Genomic DNA, 21,813 nt, shown 5'->3' with positions numbered 1-21,813 from the left:
TTAACATCCAAACTAAAAAAAAAAAGAAACCCTATGACTCATTTCAGTAATTCATTATCGGTATGTTTTAAAACTACATTCTTTGGAACAATTAAACTTCATTACCTAGAAATAATGTTCTATTTGTGTGTGGTCAGGTAATTTGGTTTTATAAAACTGAAGCAGTGAAATTTGTTAAAACTGGCATACCTTCAAAATAAAAAACAAAACAAAAAGCATGAAACACAAACTGTTGTCCATGACACTTAGGCAGTTACAGAAATAGCACAGTTAACCTAAACCCATGCGCAGAAATCTATTAATGGATGTAAACTAAGTCAGTGTCGGGACATAAGAAATGGAGACAGAAACAATTAAGGATTATGTGGAATGATAATTAACACTGTGAACATACATGGTATGGTCAGATTGTCTTACCAAAAATCTCAGAACTACAGCTTGCAGTCTCCTTTGTTGATTGTTGACATCTTGGGATATTATTTTTGACGTATGGGAAAACAAAAGAAAATACTTTACTTTCAATTTCACGTGCTAAAAACTGGCGTCGGTAGTCCATGAAAAGTCAGCATTTACATGTACAAAGTGGAATTAAATATAGCAGTTGCTATTTGCTTAGACTGAAATCATAACGAAAATATATGAATGGTTGCAACTCCATGAAAGGTAGCTTTAAGTACTTGTAAATAAATGCTTTTCAATTCTTCAGTATTGTAGGAAAGTATGGCTGGGTCTATATGACAACAGATTAGGCAGTCAGACGGAAGGGCGAGATGAAGCGAAGGTCAAAGACTTTATGTCCCAAAAATATGAAAGAAAACGTTACTATGTGGCGCCCTCAGACAGTATGAAAGAAGAAGCAAAACGCATGAACGAGTCGGCAATTACAGCAACAAAAGCACCAGGAACTAAACCACTGAAGTCATTACTAGGAGAGAACGCCCCAAAACTACAAGTAGGAAATACTCAGGTAATGATCATGACTGAGCCACGCCACGAGAAAACCAACATAGTGGCTTTGCGACCAGCATGGATCCAGACCAGCCTGCGCATCCGCGCAGTCTGGCCAGGATTCATGCTGTTCGCTTTCAAAGCCTATTGGAATTAGAGAAACTGTTAGCGAACAGCATGGATCCTGACCGGACTGCGCGGATGCACAGACTGGTCTTGATCCATGCTGGGTGCAAAGCCACTATGTTGGTTTTCTCATGGCACAGCTCATGTATTTGATTTGGCAGAACATTATTTAAGAATAAATATACGTTGGCATTTACACTTGAGCTTTGGTTGATCAGGTATCCGGGTTCACTTGAGATTTTCATGTTGACCGCTGTCATTTTTGTTACACTTCTTTGTTTTGCTCAGTCAAAGCCAAGGGTAGCTTTTGCTTGTAAATGACTGTAAAGCCCAGGTTTTGTCTATAAGTCATGTAGATCTTACATATGGTTGAAAAACATTATTAATCCCCAGCCATGAGTGGTGGGTGGGGGGGTTATAGGATTGGTCTTTCGTCCATTCGTAATATTTTGTGTCAGCTTTGTATCACATAAAGATGTGTGGTTATAGGAATGGTCTCCATCTGTCCTTTTGTCTGTCTGTAACTTTTTTGTCAGTTCTGTATCCCCTAAAGGTGGGAGGCTATAGGAATGGTCTCTATCCATCCTTCCGTCCGTCTGTAACATTTTTTGTCTGCTCTGTATCTCTTAAACCTCTTGAAGGATTTTCATGAACCTTGGGTCAAATGATCACCACATTAAGACAATGTGCAGAATTCATGAGTCAGCCATGTCAGCTCAAGGTCAAGTTCACAACTCTAGGTCAAAGGTTTGAGCCTTCCATTTGTGTCCGCTCTGTATCTCCTAAACCCCTCAAGGATTTTCATGAAACTTGGATCAAATGATTACCTCATCAAGATGATGTGCAGAACTCATGAGTCAGTCATGTCTGCTCAAGGTGAAGGTCACAATTCTGGGTTAAAGGTTTGAGCCTTCCAATTTGTGTCCACTCTGTATTTCATAAACGCCTTGAAGGATTTTCATGAATCTTTGGTCAAATGATCACCTCATCATGAAAATGTGCAGACTCATGAGTCAGCCATGTCGGCTCAAGGTCAGAGTCACAACTCGAGTTTAAAGGTTTTAGCTCTGTATCTCCTAAACTTCTTGAAGGATTTTCATGAAACTTGGGCCAAATGATCACCTCATCAAGACGACGTGCAGAAGTCTGTCAGTCATGAGTCAGTCATGTCGGCTCAAGGTCAAGGTCACAACTCAAGGTCAAAGGTTTGAGCCTTCCATTTTGTGTCCACTCTATCTCTTAAATCATTTGAAGGATTTTCAAATTCATTTATGTCGTCATACAAATGTACATGGACTATAAAATATACTTAACAATGTAAATTCTTCCGCCAAATAACATCAACCCTTTCACTATCCATAACAGCCGCGGGGGATATAGCTGTCTTTCAGACTGCCTTGGCTGTATATTCATCCGTCCTGCTTCATCTGGATTTAGCTCACTGTGTACTTTAAAGCAGATCAGTGGAAGGTACAATTGCAAATATAGTTTCCGGTACAATCATGTTTTTTAGCAGGGATGGAATGATGAAAATAGTGGGATATAAGTGTTAATTTAAAAAAAACAGAAAGAAGTGGGTACATGCCAAAAAAAATTTAGATATATATTATCATATTTGTTTAAAGATGGTAACAGTTCACTTAGTATACTGTTCACTATCATCCTTTTAAGTTTAAGATACCAGGATGATAAAGAATGTTGAAACTGCATTAAACCAGTCACAGTGTGCAGTTCAAGGGCCAAATCTTTCATTTCATTATGCTATCAACTTGCTCTGCACATACTGTGGATAATTTTTGAAGACATACCTGGTAACTAATATACTTTTCAAATAAATAGATTTTAATATTTGTTAACTCTAGTCTGAAAAGTAACTACTGGAATGCAGTCAACTTCGTTTGCTCAAACTGTGAAATTTGTTTGGGTTATTGTAGTTAGAGCCATCGAAAATGATACATTATATAGGGGTTTTGCTGAGACCCGACGATGAGTACGAGCGAAGTAGGCTTTCAAAGGATCTGAGTTCAAGTGAACGAAGTTTGGTTGTATATTTCTTTGATGACAGAAAATTAGGTTTTGAAGATAACAGCAACTAAACAGATATATTATTCTGCTGGTAGAGTAGTTCCTGACTTGTGTATTTATTATCTCCCTTGACAAAACTGTCGGCCATTTTGAAGGTCAAATTTTTCATAAGAAATACAGTGTGACAATTTCAAAGATAACCACATTGTAAGAATTTTTAACCAGGTTTTCAATGAAAACCTGAGTTATTAGATTGGGGTATGTCGTTGGTCGGGCAGGAGGTCGGGTGGATGGGCGGGCGGCGGCGGCATCAAACTGGTGTTTCTGGTCAATAACTTTTGTTTCGGTAAAGATATTTGAATAAAACTTGGTATGTATGTAGCTTATATCAAGACAAAGGCTGGGATTGATTTTGGGGTTTCTGGGGTCAAGGTCAAGGTCACTGTTACTTAAAATAGAAAAAGGGTTTCCAGTCAATAACTTAACTTAGGAATGAGCTTTCATGATGAAACTTGGTGTATAGAAAACTTATATAAAGTTGTAGTTTGGGATTGATTTTGGGGTTTCTGGGATCAAGGTCAAGGTCATTGTTACTAAAAATAGGGTTAGGGTTAGGTTAGGGTTAGGGTTGTGCTTTAAAGTGGTGCACTGTGATTTAGTATACTTTTTTATTCTTATGAAAAGTGTTGAAAACCTGGTTTCGTGGCATTGCCGAGTTTCTTGTTTTTTATCGGTTTACAAAATTTTACAGCATTGTGAGGTATTCTGTATAAAATAAACAGCCAATTTTATATCAAGAATGGCCCTCGAACTGGTGGCCAAGGGAGATAATTTGTCCTGTGTAAAAATAACTTAAATAATTGAAATGTTTGGCATACCAATAGGTGTCCGTAACATGACCAGCAGTTAGTATACAGAATGTACCAGTTTTATCTATGACCCCATCGAAATAATCAACCTTTTATCGGAGAAAAATTTCACTTTCTGATAGGCGATTGTACCCAGTTTTAACAACACAACTTTTAAAAGGTTATGTGAGACAGAGTGCAAGCTGAACTATCATATCTGTCATGTTTATCATGTTTATCATATTTGTGGTAGACTGTGTGAAATCTTTGATTTTATCATAATTTTATACAAGTATGGTTATAAGTTACACCTCTAGTTCACCTGCCCGCTTAGCCCAATAGGGAGAGCGCAGATCTACGGATCTCGGGGTCGTGAGTTTGATCCTCGTGCGGGGCATATGTTCTCTGTAACAATTTGATAGAAGACATTGTGTCTGAAATCATTCGTCCTCCACCTCTGATTTATGCGGGGATGTTGGCAGAGAACTTGCAGAGAACAGGTTTGTACTGGTGCAGAACCCAGGAACACTGGTTAGGTTAACTGCCTGTCGTTACATAACTGAAATACTGTTGAAAGACGGTGTAAAACACAAAACAAACAAACAAACAAATTCCGCTAGTTCAGTTAAAACAGGATACAATAAGTGTCACTGTTTGGTACCAGTCGGGCTGGAATAGAAATAGTATAGCTTAAAAAACAACTCGCTGGAATAATCCTTGTGTAGAATTAACATGATAGTTTCATTTTTAGCTCGACTATTCGAAGAATAGTCTAGCTATTCTACTCACCCTGGCGTCGGCGTCGGCGTCGGCGTCGGCGTCACACCTTGGTTAAGTTTTTGCATGCAAGTACATACAGCCATCAATTAAAGGCATATAGCTTTGAAATTTATTTTTTCTTTTTCTAGGTCAATAACCAACCTCTCTGGGTCAAGTCCCATAACTCTGACATGTATTTTGAGCAAATTATGCCCCCTTTTGGACTTAGAAAATTTTGGTTAAAGTTTTACATGCAAGTTACTATCTCCAAAACTAATGCAGATATTGATTTGAAACTTCACATGTGTCTTCGGGGTTATAAAACTAGTTGATAGCAGCAAGTCCCATAACTCTGACTTTCATTTTGGCCAAATTATGCCCCCTTTTGGACTTAGAAAATTCTGGTTAAAGTTTTGCGTGCAAGCACATACAGCTATTTCTAAAAGGCATATAGATTTGAAACTTATTTTTTCTTTTTCTAGATCAATTACCAACCTCATTGGGTCAAGACCCATAACTCTGACATGTATTTTGAGCAAATTATGCCCCCTTTTAGACTTAGAAAATTTTGGTTAAAGTTTTACATGCAAGTTACTATCTCCAAAACTAATGCAGATATTGATTTGAAACTTCACATGTGTCTTCGGGGTTATAAATCTAGTTGATAGCAGCAAGTCCCATAACTCTGATCTTCATTTTGGCCAAATTATGCCCCCTTTTGGACTTAGAAAATTCTGGTTAAAGTTTTGCGTGCAAGTACATACAGCTATTTCTAAAAGGCATATAGATTTGAAACTTATTTTTTCTTTTTCTAGATCAATTACCAACCTCATTATGTCAAGACCCATAACTCTGACATGTATTTTGAGCAAATTGTGCCCCCTTTTAGACTTAGAAAATTTTGGTTAAAGTTTTACATGCAAGTTATTATCTCCAAAACTAATGCAGATATTGATTTGAAACTTCAGATGTGTCTTCGGGGTTATAAAACTAGTTGATAGCAGCAAGTCCCATAGCTCTGACCTTCATTTTGGCCAAATTATGCCCCCTTTTGGACTTAGAAAATTCTGGTTAAAGTTTTGCGTGCAAGTACATACAGCTACTTCTAAAAGGCATATAGATTTGAAACTTATTTTTTCTTTTTCTAGATCAATTACCAACCTCATTGGGTCAAGACCCATAACTCTGACATGTATTTTGAGCAAATTATGCCCCCTTTTGGACTTAGAAAATTTTGGTTAAAGTTTTACATGCAAGTTACTATCTCCAAAATAATGCAGATATTGATTTGAAACTTCACATGTGTCTTCGGGGTTATAAATCTAGTTTATAGCAGCAAGTCCCATAACTGATATGCATTTTGGTCAAATTATTCCCCCTTTTGAACTTAAAACTCTTTTGATATTTAACCTTTTTGGGTAATATTTTCCTGCTTCTGGGACAATATTTTGAATAGTCGAGCTTGGCTGTCTTACGGACAGCTCTTGTATTGTCTGTCATAATTATATATTATGTAGCATTTAAGCATTTTTAAATGGTGCTTGCAAGTTGCTGTACATACATATCCTTGTCATTTTAAGTTAACATACTTGTTGCTCGAGTCGGCAAGGGCTGTAAGAATACGCAATTTTTAAAGACATTTTGAGTAATTTACGCAACATTCAGTATGGATTAGGTAATAAATATGAGGACCATAGAAACAATAATTTTATACCCTAGCCTCTGATTGTTTATTTACTTGATAAATGTACTTTGATATGAAGTGCTCTGTGCCACTTGGCTACAGACCATAACAGATAGTGGACATCATGTTCTAATATAGATGTAAACATTCCCTTGTTTATGATACAATTATCACATTTTATTTGATCATATGATTTTAATGATTGATCATGTTTACCTCAGAAATTTTGTATTTACCATAGTAAACCTTACTAAATAAACAGTGCCTTTGCATTGTTTATCGTCTGTTTTACAATGGTTCAGAGGTCAGGTGTGCATACATGTTGAAGGACATCATGATTGAATATCAAAGCATCTGAACAGTGGTAAATCAGAAGATAAGACACAAGAAGGCATTGTTTATTTTCATGCTCGTTGAAACATGATGATAGAAATAAATGCTATGTTTTATTTATCCAAGTAGTAATGAACCAGACATTATGAAGCTATTTGACATCTTAATTTACATTTAAGTGTTCCCTCACCAGTCTGTGAGTGAATGGTTGCTTATTGCAAAATATACTTTATGTAACTGACAGAAAAATTTAGCCATGTAAAAGTTAGAAATATTCTTGCATGGTTTTTAGGCATTCTTTCCATAGTGCTGTGTTTGGAAGTTGGGTATTTACCATTAATTTCCAAGAATTACTTTAAAAAATGAGAAATAGTAAAAAGTTGTTTAGCATCTTTCTGATCAATCAAAGATTTGACCAAGACAGACTTCTGATTTATTTTATTTAATTGAAAAAAGTTGGTGAGCACTAGCACTGAGGCATGATATCTGCCAGGAAAGATTTCAGCCGGTCAATGTTTTGCAATACATCAACACGCCAAAATTGAAAATATTTTTCTCAGCCACTGTAAACACTTGATACATTGAACGACTTCTTAGAATTACTGAATGGATTCACTCTACATGTCAGATATTTAGAAATTTTCCCGAAAGAACAAAACTTTTCTGTATAAAACGGCGTCAATATTGAAATGAATGCAACCACTCTTTTCATGCAGTTTTGGATTGAATTCAGAAAAAAAATTGTGAAGTGATGCTGATTGGCTGATTCCTTTAACTTGGAATGTAAACCAACAAAAAAATATTGCTGAATTGGTCAAAGGTTCAACCAGGTCTGGGGCAACCGTGACCGAGTGATAATTAAGGTTGTTGACTTCTAATCACTTGTTCCTCATTGATGTGGGTTCGAGCCTCACTCGGGGTGTTAAGTTCTTCATGTGAGGTTCTACCCAGGTGAGCTCTTGTAATGAAAAAATGCACAGAGGGGCATCTTGGGGTCTTCAAAGTTGTAAAGTCGCCATAATTATGACCTATAATTGTGTCGTTGTGACATTAAATCAAAAAAAAAAAATCAAACAGGTCTGGACAATGACAAAGTAGATAAAAGTGACTTTATAAATGTAAGTTGATCAAATATTTTAGGAAGATGATATTAATATAACTGTTAACCCGTTTGAGGACCAACCAACCTCCATTGAGCCTGAAGTGACTGTCTCTCATGCTGACATATTTGAGGAGCCTAGCACTAGCACACCGTCTCTCGGAAGCACAGGGAATTCAAGTATACTGTCCTTCGAAAACACAGGGAATTCTACGTCTCTTGGAAACACAGGGAATTCTAGTATACTGTCCCTCGAAAACACAGGGAATTCTAGTACACCATCTCTCGGAAACACAGGGAATTCTAGTACACCATCTCTCGGAAATACAGGGAATCCACTTTCAGACATAAATACCCAGATCATTCAAGAGGTTGTATTACATACCACATGTATAAGACATTGAAATTTCCCTTGCCTAAATAAAACACACCTATAAATTTGAAAACTGCAAACCTGAGCCAAATATTACACATTTTTCCAAAAAGCTAAATTGGCGTAAATTACATTTATTTATTGGCCTGTTCCATAAGTGTTATTTTTTCCACAGCTTCTTTTACAGCATAAAAGCAAAATTTGAATTCCGAAAACCTAAGCCTTGTATCCCCTGCACCTCTGACCAGACCCTGCACTATAGGCTACATTGTAAGGCAAAAAGTATAATCTACTGTGAATATCTGCCACAACCTGTCTTGTTCCTTCCTTATAGAAGTTTATGTACTGATGCTAATCACATGTTCTTGTACTGACATTTTAATACGGAGGATTTATTCTTAATAACTCTCTGCATTTAAGAAAATGCCATAATGAATAATTAATTTTGTTCTTGTCACAGAGTAATTTATCAAAAGGAAAAAACAAGTCTGTTTATAGAAATGATACCATTGTCTGAAGTGGAGGGCATTTTTTTTTTTTTTTTTTTTTTTTTTTGATGAATGATATCAGAACTTTATTTTGTTGCTGTATTGCTTAATTCTTCCTCCTACACTAAGTGTTACAGCCACGCAATGACGTCATCTCAAATTAACTTTCTTTTTTTTAATGAATGAATTATATTAAGACGTCATGCTTGTACAGTATGATTCTTACTATAAAGTGGTGTCATTGTTTCAAAATGTAACAGTCGGTGATTGATACAGACCAAAATAGGTTATCAGTACGAGTAATTCATTGATAATTAGCCAGTGCAATATAAGTGCCCCTTACCCAGTCTGATATCAGTGTACGTTTGCAACAGGCTGTGAGTGGGACTAATTCATGCATTGTTATATGCGGATATTGCTGTGATCTTGAAAATTAATGTATATTGTTTTTTTTTGTTGTTTTTTTTTGAAGTTCTGGGAAAATATTTATTTTCTAAACTGACTTTTTTTTTGTAATTAATTATAGAAATACAGCTGGTACAAAAAAACAAACAAACAAAAACAACACTATTTTGTACAAGTCTTTTTTTTCTTTTTCTTTGTCAAATTGTTACTTCATTTTGTGAAAACTTTTATGAGAGAAACTTACAAATACTGCATACGAAGGGGAGATAAAGAGTGACCATTTCTTTAAAAAGAAAATGCAGCAAAATATTTGTATGAACATTCTATAAATACTGAACCGCAATCAGAAAAAAATATAATATTGAATTTATCAAGTTGGACATAAAGTGTTAAAACGCATTCACAATGTCTGTGGAATTAATGCAGTATTTGAATAAGAGATCCACTGCAGTTTATAGTAAACAGGTGAGTAGAATCCTTAAATTAGCTTGTATAGTCTCATTCCATTTTCCATTTCCAGTCTGGTTTCTCTGAATTAAACTATATGATGCCTAGCTTTTTTGTCTCAGTACGGAAACGGAAGTTCACAAGCTTTGATTCTTGTTATCATATACATGTTTTTTGTCTAATAAAGACATCAAATTGTACAGAATTTGTATCCTTGCTTTTGTGCACAATGGCAAATTTTACTTAAAATTTATACATCCTTACAATACCTGTATTTGTTGAGAAGCTGAATTTTTCTTATTCTCATGCACTGTTTTGTTAGTAAACTATATGTCCTGGTTCATTAGGGCTATCATGGGGTCAGTGCGCAGTATTACAGAATACACCAGAAAGTCTGGGTAAACTTCACTTGCTGCAAATTCATATTTTGTTCCTTGTTCTTCAGGATGGTGGGCCCCTAATGACAGTCAACATTTTCCATTTAACCTTTACCCTGCTTAATTTCTAAAATGAACTGGTTCTTCTTTCAATTTGGGCAGTACCACTTATTATTCTAACGAGTGTTCACTGAAAATTTACTGACTGAATAGCGAACAGTGCAGACCATGATCAGTCTGCACAGACGTGCAGGCTGATCTTGATCTGCACTGGTCGCAAAGGCAGGACCATTTGCCACCAGCAAGCTAAAGGTTAATTACAAATTCTCTGATCAAAATGTAATTTTGGCATTCTCTGGTTTCTGTGAATAAGCAATTTTCTGTTATGACCCAAAGATGCCAAAATAACATAGGGAAATAATGTAACAGCATGGAAGTTGTTGATTGTCATAATGGGTCCGCTACATTGACCACGTGTAGTTTGTTTTAGTTATTTGAATACAGTGAAACACTGCTTGCTCGAGCATAGATGTCTCGTGATCCCGAGATCACCGGGTCAATCCATGTTGACACTGGCTGTGCTGCTTACCGGTATATTTTCTACGTATTGATTACTCTAAACTCTTGATAACTCTTTTATTTTGCAACCTCAAGTGATCGGTGTTCACTGTACGTTGTTAGTTAACCTTTAGCATGCTAGATAAATTGTCGTCTGCTGGAAATGTCGTCTGCTTAAATTGTAAAGTTCATTCAATTTGCTCCAAAATTGGAAGAAATATTGTCAGAGTAGCAAACAGCTTGGCTGTTAAATTCGCCTGCAGCAGGCTAAGGGTTAATATTTGTTACAAGGTTCAGAAGTTATACTGTTTCCTGGATATACGTTTTATTTCAAATTTTGTTTTATTCATGGTTTACAGGAACAAGTTTTTACTATCCTAGAAAAATCTCTGCAGCTAGTGTTTACTATTGTCCCTATCTTTAATAGAACACATTCCTTGCTCAGTTATATACAGTTGAATTTGAAACAACTAAACTAACAAATCGGTTGAATTAAATACTCACAAGATAACAGTAATTAAAGATAATTGCATGAAATTAAAAGGTGAAAAGGTGTAGTGGAGGCCTTTGTTTAGTATTTAGACTATTTGTGTAAGTTGTATCAATACAATGTCATGTTCTTTCATGATGAAGGAGTGGTATAGACGCAAACTTTCTCATGAAAAGTTTGTGTGTAATATTTTTAGATTAGTCTGAAATTGTCTTTGTTTCTGTTTACAGCAGAAAGCTCCAGTGTCCGCCACCCCTCCACCAATAGGATCCACTCCACAAAGTCCAGGAAACCAGAGTATACAGTCCTCCAAATCATCCGGTTCGACGGCCATGGATTTACTCGGAGATTTAGGCGGAGATCCTTTCGCCAGTTCGGCACCACAGACACATCCGCCAGGGGGAGGTAGTTATTTTATTAACATTTTCCTCAGTTTTGTTTAGCCTTTCACCATTCTCCATTTAAACAAATTTCTGAAAAGTTGGCAATTTAGGCATTTTGGTTAATGTTGGTCTGTTTTCTGCTCAATAGAATGATGTACATGTGGTATAATGAATAATTAGCACCAGTTACCTCATTTGCATGCCATCTCTATACCTCCATGCTATTGCTGAGTTTGCCATTCTGCAAAATCATTAATATTCATACGTGACTAATGTACATGGTTGAGTGAATCCACGAAATTAAATCGAAACAAGCAAGTAAAATTCCCAGTTATATTCAAAATTTCAAATCCACAAGCGCATGCCTCCAAAAAGTAGCTGTTTTGACTCAAACATGAAATTCATTTTCACAAAATTAGATTATAGCTCAGCATCTGTTGTCATGCAAATTTGCATCCACATAGGAATATTAAATTTTATCTGAGGATTGGAGGATGTCATGATTTCATTTAAATGCAAATCCAAGTAGTAATTTTGAAAGAAGCAGAATTCAAAAATTCTTTTAATTTGAAAAAAAGTATATACTGATGGAAATTTTCTTTCTGTTGCAGGTGGTTTTGCTGACTTCGGTAACTTTGGTAACACAGCAACAAGTGCACAGCCACAACCATTCTCACAAGCAGGTAAGGTTGTCAGTACTTTATTTATCGGAAAGGCCGTCCTTAAAAAATCATAGATTTGCTGTGCTCAGACCAAGAATTTAAGGGATTTGTATGTGGGTGGGGTTATTTTCCAGTCAGTACAGAGCTGTAGTTTTATCTGCCTTAGCGGCCACTTGCTTTAAGCAGCCTTTTGGTTAACATCCCAGATTTTGTCTTTATTTGAACTTGTGCAACCTACCTTAACCCTTACCATGCTGGACACAACTCTTTCTGCCTTTGCGACCAGTGTAGATCATGATCAGCCTGCATATCCGTTCAGTCCATGATCTGCACTTTTCGCCATTCAGTCAGTAGCTTTTGGTAAGCACCCCTTTTAACAGTTAATAGTACTGTCCAAATTGGAAGATGGACAAGCTGATTATAGAAATTTAGCAGGGTAAGGGTTAAGCAACTAGATTGTGTCACTCCCTTGACAGGTTGCTTAAATACAGGACTGATTGTAGTTAAATAATTCAGACAGAGAATTGCTTACATTTTGCATGTTAGTTAAAAAATGCGGACAGAAAATTCAAGTGAAGTTAGATAATATTTGCATTTTATGTGATTAAACTGAACTTAAATTTTACTTTTTTTACATGACTAAATCATGCTTACTCTTTACTTGTTTTACATGACGAAATCTTGCTTACATTTTGCATATTTTACATGACTAAATCATTCTTACATTTTGCATGTTGCATATGACTAAATCATGCTTACATTTTGCATATTTAACTTGTCAAAATCATGCTTATGTTTTGCATATTTTACATGACAAAATCAGGCTTACATTTTGCGTATTTTACATGACAAAATCAACTTACATTTTGCATATTTTTCATGACTAAATCATGCTTATATTTTACATGACTAAATCCAGAAGTTTGAGAATTGTTACCAAAACTGCCATGGACATACATGATTATGACTGACGGAATATTTGACCTACAAAAACGTCTGTCACTTTCTGACTTAAAAAGGCAATTGTGTATTGACAGTTTTGTTGAACTGGTCTGAGCTCAAAGAAATTATATTTTTTAAGGATAGCTTAAGGGGTATATCTGTACAGTTTTATCTTGAATGGGTAAAGGGTATGGTAAAAATTTCACTGATTGTTCATGTGTATGGGTATGGGTAAAGTGCACATTGCTTGCAGGCATTAACTTTTTAGCAAACATTTATCAAAGCCTGATTTATATGGGGTTGAAGTATTGTTAATTGAAGTGAGTAATAGTTTTAAAGAAAGTGAATAGTTTGCAGTATTTTTTAATTACATAAAAGAGTGAGTATTTGTCATGTTTTATCATACTCATTAGCTAGAATTTTTACCACTTCTTCTACAGATCATACATTTGAGCCGCACCATGAGAAAACCAAAATAAAGCATTTGCGACCAGCATGAATCCTGACAAGCCTGCACATCTGCACAGTCTGGTCAGGATCCATGCTGTTTGCCAACAGTTTCTCTAATTGCAATAGGCTTTGAAAGCAAAAGTATGGATCCTGACTGCTTTGAAAGTGAACAGCATGGATCCTGACCAGACTGCATGGATGCGCAGGCTGGTCTGGATCCATGCTGGTCCCAAATGCACTGTTTTGGATTTTAGCTCGACTATGCAAAGAATAGTCTAGCTATTCTACTCACCCTGGTGTCGGCGTCACACCTTGGTTAAGTTTTTGCATGCAAGTACATACAGCTATCATTTAAAGGCATATAGCTTTGAAACTTATTTTTCTTTTTCTAGATCAATTACCAACCTCACTAGGTCAAGTCCCATAACTCTGACATATATTTTGGGCAAATTATGCCCCCTTTTGGACTTAGAAAATTCTGGTTTAAGTTTAACATGCAAGTTTCTATCTCCAAAACTAATGCAGATATTGAATTGAAACTTCACATGTGCTGGGGTTATAAAACTAGTTGATAGCAGCAAGTCCCATAACTCTGACCTTCATTTTGGTCAAATTATGTCCACTTTTAAACTTAAAACTCTTCTGATATTTAACCTTTTTGGGTAATTTTTTCCTACTTCTGGGACAATATTTCGAATAGTCGAGCTTGGCTGTCTTACGGACAGCTCTTGTTTCATGGTGCAGCTAATTTTTTCTTTGCTTGATCATTAACTCACAGATTTCATTACATGAATTTTGCTTTTAGAAAATATAGATTAAACGTTTCCAGAATTTAACACATGCCAAGTTTCAGATAAAGTGATGGTAGCCCTGCCGTAGGTGAAAAAAAAATGTGCCACTGCCAAAACGTGTTTAAAAGTTCTTAGACTACTTATTTGTGATCTAGCTGAGTTTGAGTGATAGTAACTGACACTCGTTTGCAGTATTTTTTCTACACTCGTCTAGTATATAAATCACATTGGGAGCAATGGTTGGGGAAATGGTTTGGGCAATGGTGAATGGTTGATGAAGATGAGACAGATGATTTCTGTTCGAGCACTGCTTGCTGCCTGCGGGAATACCTAGGGGACACCCTATCATCAGGATACTGTTTTGTTTTATTTCAGCGCCCCTGCAGCCCTCCGGGTCCAGTTCCCAGTCATCACAGCAGTCTCTAAATGGTTTTATGTCTACACCAGCACCCTCCGCGCCGGCACCGGCAGGAGGTGGTGGTGGAGACAAATACTCAAACCTGTCAGATCTGTTCAGTGCCCCCACAACTACAGAAGAAAGTGCATCCACAGGTAACGTTAGTGGTTGATGGTCCCAACAGAGTTATAAACCGCTTTCTTTTCCTCCCACTATTTGTGTTATTTTGTTTGAAAATTTTGTTTTAATATCAGTATAATCTTATATATTTCCAAGTACCGTATACATTTCCACCAAAGTCATGAAGCATTGTTTAAGCTATAGCACACACATATTAGTAGTTGTTTGCACAAGTAATAGCGGCCTCCACATATATATATATATTTATTTTTACATTGCTGCTGCATTTAGTAACAATTAATGCATATGACCTATGTTATATAAGGTCATGTGTAGGCACTTCCAATACCCGATTGGCTATGGTTGTTTACATAACTGGCAAAGTAAAAACGATTATGAGATACATAGAAAATCATGGAAAGCATGTGATACTGTAAAATCATTTGATTTCTTGGGCATTAAATTTTGTGGTTTTGGTCAAAACGGCAATTGCATGGAGATACGAATTTGAGGATTTCAACTTTTGAACATAAAATGAATGGGAATTTTACTTGTTCGTTGGAATTAAATCTTATGGATCAACTCAACCACAAAATCCACAAAATTAGTCCCCACAAATATTAATGATTTCACAGTATGATACCATGTTAGAACCTTTTTTATTCCAATAGCAGCTACTAGTCAAAGATACAGATGCTTCAGAGATCTGTAACTATAATATTGTGCAACACAATCATGATCATTTAAAACAATGTGTAAGCAGTAGAAAATGTATGATATAAAGTATGCATCAGATTGAAAGGTCTCACTGCACTTTTAAACATGCTCCAAATATTTTATACCCAAATATAACTTACGAAGCCTCGATTTCTTGTTGTAAATTTCACTTGTATGCATTTTCTATCCATGTTTCAAATCATCTCTTTAGTATTCTAAATTCTGCCATACATTGTCATTTTGAAATTCATACTTATCACTAACATAATAATTGCTTTTTTATAGCTGCTGATTTTTAATCCCCCGCCGTGGCGGAGGGATTATAGGAATGGTCTGCGTCCGTCTGTCCTTCCGTCCGTCTGTCCGTCCTTCCGTCCGTAACAAAATCGTGTCCAGTCCATATCTCCTAAACCCCTTAAAGGATTTTCATGAAACTTGGGTCAAATGATCACCTCATCAAGACGATGTGCAGAACCCATGAGTCAGCCTTGTCGGTTCAAGGTCAAGGTCACAACTCAAGGTCAAAGGTTTGAGCCTGCCATTTTCTGTCCGCTCTATATCTCCTAAACCCCTTGAAGGAATTTTATAAAACTTGGGTCAAATGATCACCTCATCAAGACAATGTGCAGAACCCATGAGTACCATGCCTGCTCAAGGTCAAGGTCACAAAGCAAGATCAAAGGTTTAAGCCTTCAATTTTGTGTCCGCTCTATATCTCTTAAACCCCTTGAAGGAATTTTATAAAACTTGGGTCAAGTGATCACCTCCTCAAGACGATGTGCAGAACCATGAGTCAGTCATGCCGGCTCAAGGTCAAGGTCACAACTTAGGGTCAAAGGTTTGAACCTTCCATTTTGTGCCCGCTCTATATCTCCTAAACCCCTTGAAGGATTTTCATCAAACTTGGGTCAAATGATCACCTCATCAAGGCGATGTGCAGAACTTATGAGTCAGCCATGTCTGCTCAAGGTCAAGGTCACAACTGAAGGTCAAAGGTTTGAGCCTTCCATTTCGTGTCCGCTCTATATCTCCTAAACCCCTTGAAGGAATTTTATAAAACTTAGGTCAAATGATAACCTCATCAGAACGATGTGCAGAAATTATGAGTCAACCATGCCAGCTCAAGGTCACGGTCACAACTAAGGGTCGAATGTTTGAGCCTTCCATTTCGTGTCCACTCTGTATCTCCTTAACCCCTTGAAGGATTTTCATCAAACTTGGGTCAAATGATCACCTCATCAAGAACTCGTGAGTCAGCCATGTCAACTCAAGGTCAAGGTCACAACTGAAGGTCAAAGGTTTCAGCTCTGTATCTCCTAAACCCCTTGAAGGATTTTCATGAAACTTTGGTCAAATGATCACCTCATCAAGACGTTGTGCAGAATTCATGAGTCAGCCATGTCAGTTCAAGGTCAAGGTCACAGCTAAAATCAAAGGTTTTATCCTTTCACTATCCATAGCAGTGGCGGGGGATTTAGCTGTCTTTCAGACTGCCTTGTTTTCACAAAATTCACAAACATTCAAGATATTGTGAAATCATTACTTTTAGGGGGAGGATTTATATTTGTTGATTTCCTTGTGCCGTAACCAGATTATTAACCCTTACCCTGCTAAATTTCCATAATGAACTTGTCCATCTTTCAATTTGGACAGTACCATTAACTGTTGAAAGGGGTGTTTACCAAAAAATAATGACTGAATAGCAAACAATGAAGATCATGATCACACAAATGGGCAGGCTGATCATGATTTACACTGGTCGCAAAGGCAGAATCAGTCGTGTTTAAGCATGATAAGGGTTAATGCTCAAGGAACAATTAAAGTTTCCTTTCATTTAAAAAAAAAGTTGAAATACTCTAATTCAGGGCTCTCGCGACTGGGCGACTTGAGCGAAATAGGCGCTCTAGAACTTCAAACTTCGCTCAAATCTAACCTCAAAGCGAAATGCAAGTCGCCCGATTTTCTTTGATTTCCGCACTCACTAAGTACTGATTTCCGCACTCGCTAATTACTGCTACCCAGACTGTTGACAATTTGCACCGTGTCATAATGAGTGTCGAATACACAAACACACGCCGGCAGCATAATTTAAGCTCTGCCTACCTCAGGTACTTGCGAGATTATGCCGAGAAGTGTGAAAGCGAATCAAATTATCCGATACACCAGAGTCTATTGTGTTAAGCCAATCAGTGCCGCGTTTACGTCTTTGACACTTCGCGTTAATTGTCAACATGTTCGAGTGCAAAAAAAAAACAATGTTTTATTAAAGAAACTGCTGATTAACTTTGCGATTAATTGGAATATGGTTCACAATTATTTGTTATCTATGATAAAAGAACGACATGTAATGTATTAACTACGTTAAATTGACTCCCATCGATGAATTTATTTGAATATGTATTTCTAGATTACTGTACACATTTTACTTTCAGTTTTATATTTCGAGTGAGATACTGACATTCTTCGGTGAATGACTCGGTGCAAAGAGCTATAAAAAATAAATACACTTCTACTTCTTTGCTCGGTGTTAATAATAAACACTTCATACATGTACAAGATATAACCAAAATTCGGCGTGTTACATTTATAGCATCGGCTTGAATTTTGAAAACGACTTTTTTCAGAATTTTGTAAGAAAACGATAACCACTGTATGGGAAATGATCTAACTAAGAAAATGAACGGTCACATCAATGTTTTTTTTATCAAGAAACAAGAAAATTACAGCCACCTTTCGAATCACTCAACATCATTGCGGTAGAAAGCCTTCCCACTTCTCCCTAAAGTCTCCCCACTTCTCCCTAAAACAGCTTGAGGGAGAAGTGACTTCTCCCAAAAATTTGGACCTAGCTAGACCCCTGTAATTCATATGCCCATGAAATAGCCATTTTTGGCCAAAACTGTGCAGTTTTATTGCCACAAAATTAAATAATTTTAACCTTTACCCTGCTAAAAAAAAATTAAATGGACTGGTACATCGTTCAATTTGGGCAATACCATTTAGTAACCCAAGAGCGCTGCCAGCAGGCTAAAGGTTAAAGTGGGTGATAATTTATAAATGTGTAAAGAAAATTCTGATTCTTTCTTATTGCAAATTTTGAAAATTCATTTTTATTGGAAGTACCGGTAGTATATAAGAATAATGATAATGATAAAAAATTCTTTAATTAAGAAGTTGAAATGCAGAGTGGAGTCAGTGGAAATGCATGAAGTAATTAAAAAAACAACAACAACCAAACCACTTCTAAGGGTTGGATGAATAGGGGTCGGGGGAAATTAATAGGAATGTTATATTGATTTCAATAGTTGTAGAATATTAATTTTAGAAAATACGAATTTCATTCAAAAAGACAACCTTCGGACATTCATTTATGTTTAGTTTGATATGTTTTCTTTGCTGTGTTGATTCAGATTACTGATGTATTTCAGTGCAATTCTGAGAGATGTTTGTAACCTGCCCTTTTTTTTTCAGGTTGGAGTTCATTGAGTGCAGGTAACACAGGAGTAGGCTGGGGTGGTACAACAAATACCTCAGGTGGTATAAACTGGGGAGGTGAAAGTAACAGCACGACTACTGGGGGTGTCAATTGGAACAGCTCTTCCACACAGCCGGTTCCTAGCTCATCTGGTTTAAATTGGGGAGGAGGCAGTGCAACAACTTCCAGTATGTCATGGGGCGGGGCACCAGCAACAGCACAATCAAATGGTGTGTATTCATTGTCATTTCTTGTGAAGTTGACAGATTAGAGCAGAGTAAAAAATTTGAAGTGCCCAGAGCTTTTAGTTGGGAAATAAAACAACATACTTGCATATCTCAAATATATATTTTACATCTTAAGGGCAAAATGAGAGTTTTCTGGGTGTATTGTTTTGCTCACTGTCGATCTGTTGGTCAACCATTTTGTTTCCTAATAACTAGAGAATGCTGGGTCTTTCAATGATCAAACTATGGATGTTTGCCTGCGGTCAGTAGATGACCCCTATTGTTTCTGGGGGCAGTAGGTTAATGGTCAAGGTGACCTTGAGACTCGAAACAGTTTCCCCTCAATAACTAAAGACTCCTTTGGTCTAAACTTAATAAGATGATTAATTATTATTTTTCTTGTGGTCAGTAGAGGACTCTAATTCTTTTGAGGATCGGTTAAGGTTACAGTGACCTCTAGATTGAAAACAATTTCCGTTTCAATAAAGAACACTTCAACTATCAGTTTTCTTCGGATTTTGTAGTCGGTAGATGTCCTTTGATTTTCATTAGGTCATTTGATCAAAGGTCAAGGTCAAATCATACAAGAATTACATACGCACTTGTCTTCGATCATTGTTGGGCATATGTGTTTTACAAGCAGCTTTTACTGGAGTATATCCTGTCTTATTTTAGATTATGCTTGGGTGTTCCATTTAATTACTAGAAAAGCTTGAATTATTAATTATGTGCTTTGGAAACTAAAGTAAACCTAAGTTGTAGCAGGTGTTCTATCCCGACTGTTGTGTATAGTTGTAAAACAGACACTTCTATTGTTATCTGTTGTATACCAATTTGAATGTCAGTCATTTTAACGAAATTACAGAACTTGAGTAAATGGCATATACTGTGTAATCATTTCATTTTGTGGTCTTGAAATTTAGTGGTTTGGGACCAAATGGCTTTATCTTATGGAAATGAATTTGTGGATTTCAACTATCGAAGATATATATATGAATGAGAATTACTTATGTGTTGGGATAAAATTTATAACCAATTGAAAAATTTGGTACACTACCCAGTCTTAAAGAAAATTAAGTGTAACTACTGTCTCAATTTTTCGGTAGTTCGGGTTGGACTTGTTTTACTATTAAAACTGCAATAAAGGATTAAGTATACGCATATCATAAATGCAGTATTTGCAGCCTCACGATTAAGAGGGCAGATTGAAATTATTTATATTTAAGGTAGCGGTCCTGTATTGACAATAAATAATGTTGGTAATTCAGTCTGATCACATTTTCTCCATAAGTGACTTTAGCATTCTCCGGTTGTTAGGGAAGCCATTGCTCGTGTGTGCTTCATTTACAGCCAAAGAATGCCGAAATAAAAGATGGGGAAAAAAAAAAATCACACGGCAATTGCAGATTGTCATTATGGATGCACTACCTTAAATAAGCAATTGTGTTTGGTAATAAAAAGTAGCATTGTGAACGTCTAAAATTTCAGTTAATTTTAGAAAGGTTTACCCTGTACTAATTCTATTTTGTACTGATTTAAACAATTTGCTTTGGAAAGAGTTGAGTGATTAAAACAAAGATTATTTACTGTTTTCCCATTAGAGGAAACTTTAAGAATATTAACTTAAAGTATTAGTAAACATTATGATTATTGGTGATAAATTTCACAGAAAAGCACTGTGGTCATTTCACATGCTTTTGTTTTCAAACTAACATAATTTGATCACCTTATATAGGTCTTGGTGCACCGGGCAATCCATTCTTGACAGCAAGCGGTAACCATGCCTTGCAACACTTTGTATCAAGACTAATTGTGATATACTTATTACAGTTTATTATTTTAGTTTAATTCTCTTACTGTGAACAAGGAAGAAATGGTTGGGCATTCTATAAATATTTTGAAGAAAATATTCAAAATGGTGGTCAGAATTTGATTGGTTGATGTAAGATGTATAAAAGATTTAAAAAGTCAGGGTTGACACCGCATTTGAAAAGTAGTGGAAATTTCGATTTTTATTTCATGATTAGTCAGCTGTCTGGCAACTCTTTAAATTGGTCAGTGAAAATTTAATTTAAAAAAATTCAATGGGAAAAATCAGGGGGGGGAATAATTTTCAGGAACATAATCGAAATTTGAAGAAAGGATATCCTATTGTCTTTAAAAATGTTGTGCTCATTTCTGTATGTTATACATGTACTTTATGTAGCTTTTAAAAACAGATTACTCTCTCACTTCTGGGAGCTTTCTCTAGCTCTGGCCTGCTAGTCAGATCACTGTGTCTATTCTAGCAGAGGATGAATTCATGGCCCTGCGTAACTGCCTTTGTATGTAGAGAGGTCAGTGGTTGATCCCATGTGCTTGCCGATACCGGAAACAATGCCTGAAGGGGCATCTAGGGTCTTCCTGCACCATCAAAAGCTTGAAAAGTCAGAGAAGCAGATTCTTAACATAACAACATATTACATCACGAAAATAAAAATCATTTAATTCCTTGTTCACAGTAAAAAGGAGAGAAAGTTTTAGTGAATGCTAGTGTTGAATTCAGTCAAATGGTGTTGTACTTTTGCTGAGTCATTTTTGGACATCAGTTCATTCTTGAAAATTTAAAAAAAAATTAAATACTGTTGGTACACAATTTACTAATTAGAACATAATTATCAACCTTTTACTAGCCAATCATTTAATTTCG

The 21,813-nt window shown here is 36.2% G+C and overlaps 1 protein-coding gene across 6 annotated transcripts in view; it reads left to right on the top strand.

Moving 5' to 3' along the window:
- LOC123554975 (arf-GAP domain and FG repeat-containing protein 1-like) overlaps positions 1 to 21,813 on the top strand; it is a 48,533-nt gene that overhangs the window by 13,714 nt on the left and 13,006 nt on the right. The window contains exons 3-10 of one of the 6 annotated variants that reach the window (XM_053547461.1): positions 707 to 967; positions 7,864 to 8,036; positions 8,097 to 8,193; positions 11,191 to 11,365; positions 11,955 to 12,026; positions 14,564 to 14,740; positions 18,894 to 19,127; positions 20,860 to 20,898. In XM_053547461.1, the coding sequence (XP_053403436.1) occupies positions 707 to 967; positions 7,864 to 8,036; positions 8,097 to 8,193; positions 11,191 to 11,365; positions 11,955 to 12,026; positions 14,564 to 14,740; positions 18,894 to 19,127; positions 20,860 to 20,898 (1,228 nt within the window). Of the gene's footprint in view, positions 1 to 706; positions 968 to 7,863; positions 8,194 to 9,882; positions 9,934 to 11,190; positions 11,366 to 11,954; positions 12,027 to 14,563; positions 14,741 to 18,893; positions 19,128 to 20,859; positions 20,899 to 21,813 lie in introns of all 6 variants that reach the window. The other 5 variants (XM_045345442.2, XM_045345439.2, XM_045345443.2 and 2 more) reach the window with 5 other exon arrangements.

The sequence above is a fragment of the Mercenaria mercenaria genome, chromosome 7 (assembly GCF_021730395.1).
Source record: "Mercenaria mercenaria strain notata chromosome 7, MADL_Memer_1, whole genome shotgun sequence".
NCBI classification, from domain to species: Eukaryota; Metazoa; Mollusca; class Bivalvia; order Venerida; family Veneridae; genus Mercenaria; species Mercenaria mercenaria.
This window is presented reverse-complemented; position numbering and strand designations above follow the sequence as displayed.